The following is a 10,010-nucleotide window of genomic DNA, read 5'->3' as shown; positions in this document are numbered from 1 at the left end:
AGGACCAAGATGAAAGCCGATGAGGCACCATACATACAAAAGACGTAAGCGAGGTTTATTAGAATAATGAGCCGTAATAACCTTCTGAGCACCGTGCGTTAGTGACTACCTTGAAAATATATGCGTTGCCGCAATTTAGGAAAAACGAAGCAAAAATCTACATGAAACCCCAGACGTTTCATGATGTATTGGTTCCAACACGTTTCTTTGTATGCAATTTACTTCAACATAACCCTTTGTAGCTGCCTTTTTCTCATAATTGCTGAAGATGGTTATTCAAAATGTGCTTACGGCGCGCGTCGTGAAGCGATGTGACTCAACGCCAAAAATTTAAATATCCAATGTTAGCTCTACACATTTCACAAACAAAAACGGTGAGCGCCAGTCTTTTGTAAAAGTTTAATTTCACTACAGATAACTTAAAATGTATTAACGAATTGAACGTGTACGCTCAGTTAACGCGTCCTCGTCATCAACGTATATTTTAACCCTGCTAATGAACGCTTACACTTTGAATCTGGTACTGACGAGCACTTAACCAAATATTTGTATCGCGGACATTCTTTATAGGTTAATAGAAATAAATTCTTAAATACGAATACCTCAAATATTATTTACGCGTTTATTTGTTTATTAATTGCGCTTATGAACAGCTGACGCCTCGGTAATAACACAGAAACAGGGAGATCTCGAGTTTTTTCAGAGACAAGTAAAATGCTAAACATTATAGTAGTTAAGAACGTGAATATCGTGGCTGCTCCGAGGGTATTATGCAAACGTTGAATTTTAGGTCGTGGGGCCCTTGCTGGTTTGCCTGCTTATGTTAGTCTTTTTATTTTTTTAACCTTACATAATCTTTGTATTTAGCCTCGAATCCAACTTTCCAGAGCTTTTTGCACAGACGAAATGTGCCGTGTCATTGGACAGTGGATGCATGAGCAGTGTCTGGTATTCCAAAGAAGAGGGCTACACTTAAAGATATCTAATGAGTCTACTTTTCCGCAAAGCACTTGGACCTTAAAAAAGCAAAAACACCCGTAACGTTACACTGAGCGTGATGTTTCACCATGCTCGGTGTGACAGCGCAAGCCGTTTAGTTATTTCTTAAGTCATTTACAACTTTAGTTATTAGCCGAGCTCCCTTTAGATTGCAGCGATAGGCTCGCCCAGTGCTTAGCGAGAAAGCAGGTGCACCATATTTCGTAGAAGGTACACCCGTGAGCGATATGAAGGTGAAGAGCCCTCTTCTTGTTTTTGACGCTCCTGCAAGTTTTGGAACAAGCTCTGTTCCAGAAGAGGGCTAGAACGCAAAGTTTAGACCCCATGCCACGTACCATTTGAGACGTTGAGAGTTAATATAGCTTTAGGAAGCCGTAAAACAGCCAAGAAACCAGGTAAGGTGTTCACCTTCATATCGCCGGCGGGTGTACTGCCCATGCCCAGAGCACGTTCCGCGGCCCATTGCGCAAAGTTAGAACCGTGCAGAAGGCGGCTATTGGAATGGCCTCCGCATATCCGTGTCTAGCGTACGAACACCAACCAGCTCTCCTGCTCTGTCTCATCTTCGTCTAAGTGCTGCTGATGACGCACATTTCGTCGTCAATGACAGCGGTGGAAACACTAAAGGTGAGTTGTGTACGATTCCTCGGGGTGGTAAGCGGACGGCAACACCCCGGCTTCGTAGGCCATCCTCCGGAAGTGCGAGCTCGGTCGGCTGAGGAGTGCTGCGATGGGTCCGAATTCCAGGACCCTACCTTCCCCCAAAACCAGGATCCTGCGGAGAAAGAGTTAAAAGGGCCTGTTCATGCGGAGACAAAAAAAAAACACAATAAGAAAGTTTTTTTTCTTTAATTTGAGTATGCAGGATGCCGAATATATAAGCAAAAAAATTACTATTGTCTAAAGAATGCCTAATTTTATTCAAGCATTACTGCAGGGGTAAGAATCTCTGCGAAGAAAGTCTAAACCATATACACTGGAGCTGACCAGTTAACAAATAGGGGGCTGGTAAGAACTCATCGGTTAACTAAATGAACTGCTAGGTAAAAAAATATAATTCGATATAAAAAAGACTGTTTTATTTTGATTCCTCCGGAGTTACGTACTTTAATTTTGAAATATAAATTTAATTTAACCCGTCTGCGTTCTTGGGTACGTTTAATGAAATCGGAAAAAGTTGTGCCTCCAAATAGCAAATTAAAATTGCAATAGGATTTTCATAATCCTGGAAATGTGCACATGATTTATTCTAACCCACCTATCCACTATTAATATATACGCAAGATTATAATTAGCAAATGCAAACTAGCCCTTTATCTCTGCAAAAGATGGGACGAATCACAAGAGGGAATTAAGAACGCATTAAAATAGCTCTAGGTGGACCTTGTAGCTCTAGAGCACAATAGCCAGCAATAGGGCTCGGTGGCCGCATAGAGCTTTCTGGCCAGGTAACATGGGAAATTACATCACCAGACGACTAGATCTCCACTCTAGAGTTACGATGGAGAGGTCAGCCCTCTTCCCCACTGTCGAACACCAACGTACGTGATGGTTCGTGCGTCCCAGACACGTGGTACTTCTTAGCTCACAATATCGAAATTCGCAGTGACATCTGGCAACACTGAAACCGCGCAAGGACATGGCCGACTTTCTGAAGCATGGCCAGTATTATCGCAATTGAATTATGTCTACCGAGAAACTGCGACACCAGGCACGTAGCCAGGATTTTGTTTCGGGGGGTGGGGGGCACCCTTGACAAAATGCTTAATGAGGGGGAAGGGGGAGAGGAGGTCCTAGCAAAATGGAAGATTGGGGGGGGGGGGCGGGCCCCATGGTCCCCCCCCCCCCCCCCCTTGCTACGTGGCTGTGCGACATAACACCACGATAGAGCAAATACATCTGAACAACAACGTGACCGTAAACTTTTGAAGGTAGAGTAATGAGATATGGTGCTTACTTGTCGTAATCGAGCAGGGTACTGATGCGGTGCGCGATGGTGAGGATGGTGCACGTGCCGAAGATCTCCCGAAGGGTCCTCTGGATCAGGCGGTCCGTGTCCCCGTCCATCTTGGACGTGGCCTCGTCCAGAATGAGCAGACGAGGACTCCGGACCAAAGCGCGTGCCAGGCAGGCCAACTGCCGTTGTCCGACGCTGCGCGGCATCCAACGTTCACGATTTATAACTCCCTCACTTCCTGTTTTTCGCAGAACGTTTCGAGCGCTTATCAGTCGTACGAAAAATGCGAAAAGATAAAAACGCGTGTACAAATGTGAATAATCGAAGGATGACTTGTGCATATTTGAAGCGTTTTATTTTTTTTCTCTAAATAGGTCGTCATTTGATAGCTCCATCTTACGAAGAGTAAAAGGACACATATAATAATCTTATCAGATAATAAAATAATGAAATATATATATAAAATAATAAATATTGATTATTTAACATATGCCATAGGTTGTGCTGTGCTGTAAATTATTCTTACATGGGAACTTTCTTTCGTGCCATACAGTGATTTCCCTACTTACCCCCTCAGAAAAAAAGGGGGGGGGGGGGCGTATTATGTACGCCCTCTCTTGTATGTAGATTTATTTCTCGGAGAAACCCATGGTTTCATGCGTAATAAAGAGCAACATTTCTAATTATTTTCAATTATTTGATTAAAAATTACGAAATACTACGAGGTGAATGTTGACAAGAGACATTCATCTTATACAGCGCCCCAAGCTTGCACGTATGTAACTGGCATTGCTGCAATGTTGCAGCTATAAGTGCCTCCGGAAATTTTTCTTTCTTTTCATGGCAAAATTGATTACTTGGCACTGCTGTTGCTTAGCCAATTTTGTAAGGACAAAATGCTGCTGGATCTCAATTACTTCCTTTAAAAAAATGACATTTCTAGGTTTCAGCATCGAGAAATTATACAGCAAGTGTCCACACAGTTGCCTATTTTTTTTTTCTTTTTCATACTTTACGTAGCGTGACGTGTAACTCCATTCACGAATTACAATATGGCAAACGGCGGTTATCGAAAGGAAGAAACGTGTCACCTGAGATTGGCTCCCGCTTCTCCGGTGTCCAACTGGAGCCCCTTCGGGTTTCCGCGCACCAGGTGATCCAAATGGACCCGCCCGAGTGCCTCCCAGATTTCGTCGTCGGTGTGCGATCCAGTCGGATCCAGGTTGTCCCTCAGGCTGCCTCGAATCAGGCTCGGGTCCTGAGCCATTTAATTACTCGACGTCAACGCCCCATACGAATCTGGCAGGGGGTATTTAAGCAGAATAACACACTTTTGAAGTACCTGAACTTTTTTTGCAGCAAGCCATTATACCTATATAAATTCAAAATTGCCATTGAAAAAAAAAAAAAACGGAAAAGGAGAGTGATGCAGATACCATCGTTTAAATCTTCCTGCGTTCTCTGGTGGGGTAATGTCACACGTTGGATAACGTACAAGTCAATTAGGCAGCCTAAAAGAAAGTATTTTGTGCATATTTTTTCTTTTCCTGGCGTGAGCTTAACCAGCGTTCATTTCACAATGTCATACTTGTGACGTGAAGGGGGAAAGCTTTAATGTTCCCATTTCTTCTTTATATTACGACATCTATGATCTGACGTCAGGTTCTCAGTGTTGCCAGAAATTTTTCAGCTACTCAGACCGAATTTGAAACTTCAAGAACTCCGCAACAAAAAAGTTATTGAGACTTTCGAGCTGGGTTACTAGTTAAGATGTTTTTTTTAATAGTATGTTGAACCGCTTTCAAGTTAAATCAATGACTCTCGAAATTTCGCTGGAGCTCCTCTTTGAAGCACTCATGGGGCTTTACATAAGGTCAGGCAGCTCTGAGTTAGATGACTCCTGTATAGAGGCAGTGGTATCAGGAAGGGAATTCTCTTCCAGAATTAGTATTTGGAAACGTCAATATTTAAAGTAGTTTGTTTTTGTTGTGACCCATCAAAATTTGTAAGAATTGTAAGTACATGGGGATATGTGGAATGGAGCCGGACAATACAAATCTCCCTTTGATGAAGAATGGAAAGCCATGATGTTTAGTGACGCAAGTCGGGATAGTTTCACTGTTTCTTAATTGTGCGTACAATTCTGCAAAAAAGGTTTTGCAAGATTATATCCTTTTTTTCTGGAACGTTAGAAAGACTATTCCATACATTTTCAGAGTAAACTATGGAAAGCAGTATTAATACAGATAGAGCGAAACCTTTAAACTTTTGTTTTCTCGGCTTAACCGACAACCGCACGAAATCAGACACCAGAGAACCGGCACTCGAGGCGTCAGCGTTGAAATATTCATCGCAAATTCGGAATGTTTCACCGGCGTTATAATTATCTGTCCTATTGGTGTTCTTCGAAAATCAGTGAACCGTCATCGACCCGAGGTTTCTAGCTTGTAACAGAAGGTTCTTTACCTGTGGAATAACGGTGATGGCTCTGCGTAAATCTCTGAGCGGAATGCGGTTGATGTCCACGCCGTCCATGCGTATGGATCCGCCCGAGCCCCTCAGCACGCGGAGCAGCGCAAGGACGAGTGAGGACTTGCCGGCACCGGTGCGCCCTACAACGCCCACCTGAATTAGTACAGCGTAAAGAAACACCCCAGGCAGCACAAAACGTCGTGGAAACGTCGAGAAAAAGTCCCAGACGTCCGTGACGTCCCGCATGACTTCGATCACGTTTTTTCGACGTTGAGGTGACGTCCTTATATAACGTTTCATTAGAGTCCAATGAGTGACGTTGTGACGACGTTGTATTTCAACTCAAACGTTGTCAACGTTCCCACGACGTCGATGCTCGACGTTCTCACAACGTCTAACGCTCACGTTTCTTTGACGTTGAACTGAAGTTCATAAATGACGTCCCATTATCGTCCTGTCCGTGACGTGCTGGCGACGTCACGTTTCAACTTTAACGTCGCCATCGTCGCCACGACGTCAAGACAAGACGTTTTAACAACGTCGAACACTCACGTGTCTTCAAGGTTAAAATAAAGTCCAGGGTAACGTTACATTATTGCCCCGTCAGTGACGTTTCTGCGACGTCGCGTTCACACCTAAATGTCGTAAACGTCATACAAGACGTGCTGGCAACGTCGACCACTCACGTTTTGTTCGTCATTTTTGGATTTTCCAGCTCAATTTCCAGCCGCAGAATCAGTGTGGTCAAGGTGACAGCGCTCAAGAGCCGCAAACAAAACTTAATTTTTGAGAGGTTGAGAAGTTTAATTATTTATACATTAATTTGGCGTATTTCAAAGAGCTATTAATTGCACATCGATGACGCTAAAGAGGGCATTTACAAAACTCAATGTACACGGAAGAAAAAAAAATAGTATCAAAGCATGTTGGGAATATCATTCCTTTTAGATGTGCTTGTTATAATTTTGGTTTGTTTGAAATATTGTTACGGGTTTAATTTGCGAAGCCCATGGCGTCTAGAACGGATCGAATTGTATTATTCTTGTATACTGCACGCGCGTATTGTCGTCTTCCATGGGTCCTGGGCCCTGGCACGCGCCTCAGGGGCGCCGCTACACTGTCCCCTCTCCAGGTGATTTCAGGCCTGCATCCTTTCTTAGGAGCATCCATACTGCTCGCGACCACCCGAGAATGTTTTAAGGTTCGTCAATTTCTCTTCGTATTTTGTAACCCATGCTCACCTGCGCACAAAAAAAAAAAAATTCGTATCAACATCACAGTTTATCCATAACACCAACTTCCAGCGCCTTAGCGCTTACGGTAGATCGGGGCGCAGTCTTGTCACGTGACTGTCAGTACAGATCTGGCTTTCGTTGCCACTGGTGACGTACCCAAACGAAAATCGCATGGCAGCACACACTATATCAGAGCACAACTTCACTGCACACTTGCGCATTTTTGGAGTTGACTAAAAATAAAATAAAATGCCCGGCAATGACGAAATCCGGTAGATACTGTCAACGGTTTGTGGAAATTGACATTCATGATGCCAACCTCTGAATGGCCCAGATGACTGTCCAAAAAAGCGTTCAAGCCCAATCCGCAATTACGTGCCGAAAAAAAAACAAGAAAAAAAACACACACAAACAAAAAAAGAAAGAAAAAAAACAGCCTGCACGGCGCGAGAGAGAGGGGGAAAGGTAAGCAGAGGAGATGGCATCTCCATAGAGCCCCATGCGATGCTTCGGGAAGCTCGGCAAGAAGAGGGCGAGGAGAAAAGTGGGGAAAGATAGCGACGACGAACAATTGACAAGCCTAAGTTCCGGGGGCACGTATTTTCGCAGTCGTTCCCAAAATATTTCACTGAATGTTCTGTTCTTCAAATTGGCCCAGAGAGAACAGCTCTGGGACCCGGTCCAGCTTTTTCCGAAAGCCAGTCACTAGCACCGGCCGTCACGTCTACGGGTCTACGAGGCAAGCTGCTATGTCGCCGTGATATATTTTTTTTCGAGTCTGCATACAGTATAAGCGCTGCGATTGGATGAGTCGTTCAAGTCGCCCCCATGAAGAAGTCGGTGATCGCCAAAAACGCCGTCGTATTCAGTCACGGCTCGAGGACCTTTTTCAAGGCCATAACGCTTCACACGTTGAATCGTACCACTGCTCGGATCAAGGTGCCTGTGAGGATATGAATGACGCCCCCCAGAAAACAAGTGGCAGTGCACATAACGGCGCGTCAAGTCCAGTCTCCGATCAAGACCCTTCAGACGCCTCCGACGATCCCAATCAAGAACGCCCAGCGGACGGGATCCCCCTTCTGAAACCATTTCCGTGCACGCAGCGAAAGTACCAGCTACGCGCAATGGGACGGCTAAAGCACGCGCGTCAGCGCATTAATCAGAAGCAGAACGAGGTAAGCGGCGGAACATTCCGCGCCGCGGGACATCGTCTCTTGTTCATTTATTTACGTGAATTTGTTTGTACTTTTATATCTTTGAGGCTGGCACATCCAGGGGCGTCTTTTGGAGGCGCTCCGCTCCATATTGCATTTCGTGTCTGAACATGCTCAAATAAACAGTTCGTACCAAACCTGTGTTTTAGTTACTTCCTTCGTACTTGCATGATAGCAACCTGCCTTCGCAATAATACTAAAAAAATACTTTTTTTTGGAGGGGGGGGGGGGGGGGGGGGGGGGGTGGCACACAACGTTTTCCCACGACGGCTAGGGAACGTAATTTGGAAAGGTTTCTCGACGTCCTGTGAACGTCGTTGGTACTCCGGATGTCGTAAACACACGTATCATAAACGTCGAGGGGAGGACGCAACGGCGCACTGAGACGTGCATGTGACGTGCAACAAACGTCATTTGGAACGTCCCCTCGACCTTCTGTGCACCTTTACTCGCGGACATTTAAAGGTTTCATCGACGTCGAAGGAAGGTAACGTCCGGACCTTCGACGTTTTACGACGTCACGTTACAGACGTCTTCGACGTTCTTTCGACGTTTTCTTCACGTTTATGTGCTGCTTGGGACAACACGCCAAGCTTTAGTCGAATTTCTCTACGAACATAAAATTATTTTTCATTTTTTTTATTGACACACTTTAATTATTTTGACAATAAAAAAAGCTTATAATTAGAATGCAATTAATTGCAAAGGTGCAAGCGAGCTGGACAAGAATGATGAAAATAATCCCTGGAGAAGAGGAACAAGGGGGACAGAGGACAAAAAAAAAGCTTTATTTCGCATTAGTACATTTTAAATTATGTACACAATTTAGTTTTTTTTTTCTTTGTTGTACACTGGGGGTCACAATTGCTCTAAGAGACATTTTTGCATTTGTGTTTCACATTTTTCAAATGAAGGGATACTGACAATTCATAAAGCATGATAGGTGAAAAGCTTTTTTGGGCGCTGAAAAAAGAAAATCATAATACGTCCTTAGGGGCATGCTATGAGGGCGCGATTGTTCCCTATTTTATCATATCTCCAGCCATGTACCTGTTGCGAGAGTGGCACTTTCAGCGCAATACTACTCTTGCCACGCGCTGAAAGTTTTCTGAAAATTCTTGATTTAGTGGTTTTCGATGACTCTCAACAAGTTTCTAATTGGAACCATAGATACATTTGCACTAAATAAAAAGTGAATTCACAAATGTTACTTAATAAGACTACTGATCGTTACGATTAGCCCCCCCCCCCCCCCCCCCCCTTCCAAATACTATGCCCCTCTGGCCCAATAACTCACCTGCACAGACCGCATGAGCGCAGCTTTCACGACTTTTTTTTTTTAAACAAATCTTCATTTTTAAACTAAAACTTCTTGTATATATATATGTGTGTGTGTGTAAGCAATACGCCCATGATGATATTAAAACAACTATTTTTATGTATAATGGGATGCAGAACGTGTGTGCTCTTTCATTATTTATTCTAGAATAGTTGAGAAACCAACGGCACTCCATGCCATACTATTATCTCAAAATGGCGGTTAATTCGGACAAAAATGAGTGGAGGAAGAACCACCTTTTCATGCGGCTCAATGGTGAACGTTATTCCCTTCAGGACATCGGGTAGTATCCCCGGCCTGAACGACGCACTGTAGTTTTCAAACGTGACACGCCCCTTCGAACGCCACTGAACCTCACGAACCGCCGGTAACTCTCCTTTGAGAGACGTCCTCCCGAAGGGTTTTTCTGGGTTTGCATCCTCGAAAACATCAACCTGCAGGCAATAGAAGCGAACATTGGTTAAGAAATTCATTCAATGCGAGATTAACATTGATACATGTATTGTATATTAGCCAAGATTTATTCCAAGGAACACTAAAAATGAATGGTTTCCGTTGGGGAAACATTAAGGCGATATTTCTTTTATAGTCGAACGTGTTTGAACCCTGAACATGTCTAGCCCAATAAATTAGAAACTGTTAGGTGAAAAAGCTCTTGAGTTTCGTACCAGCACACGTTCGTGTAATCACTACTGCGTGACGCACGTTAAAAACCCCAGGTTAGCGGCTGTACTGCACTCGCTCAATTTCTCATCTACGGCTAAAAAAAGGGTCACCCGTTGAGGTGTACC

General features: G+C 44.0%; 1 protein-coding gene across 1 annotated transcript in view; it reads right to left on the bottom strand.

Moving 5' to 3' along the window:
* Nucleotides 1-821: 821 nt before the first annotated feature.
* Nucleotides 822-10,010, bottom strand: part of LOC115318697 (ATP-binding cassette sub-family C member 2) — a 33,943-nt gene continuing 24,754 nt past the window's right edge. The window contains exons 16-20 of the mRNA XM_040212342.2: nt 9,456-9,653; nt 5,423-5,581; nt 4,048-4,214; nt 2,957-3,151; nt 822-1,774 (exon numbers count right to left, since the gene is read on the bottom strand). Coding sequence (XP_040068276.1) covers nt 1,621-1,774; nt 2,957-3,151; nt 4,048-4,214; nt 5,423-5,581; nt 9,456-9,653 — 873 coding nt within the window. The 3' untranslated portion in view covers nt 822-1,620. The remainder of the gene's footprint in view (nt 1,775-2,956; nt 3,152-4,047; nt 4,215-5,422; nt 5,582-9,455; nt 9,654-10,010) is intronic.

Source organism: Ixodes scapularis, unplaced genomic scaffold, assembly GCF_016920785.2.
Source record: "Ixodes scapularis isolate PalLabHiFi unplaced genomic scaffold, ASM1692078v2 PGA_scaffold8__174_contigs__length_109621045, whole genome shotgun sequence".
Taxonomy (NCBI): Eukaryota; Metazoa; Arthropoda; class Arachnida; order Ixodida; family Ixodidae; genus Ixodes; species Ixodes scapularis.
Note: the sequence above shows the minus strand (reverse complement) of the source record. Positions and strands in the feature narration are given on the sequence as shown.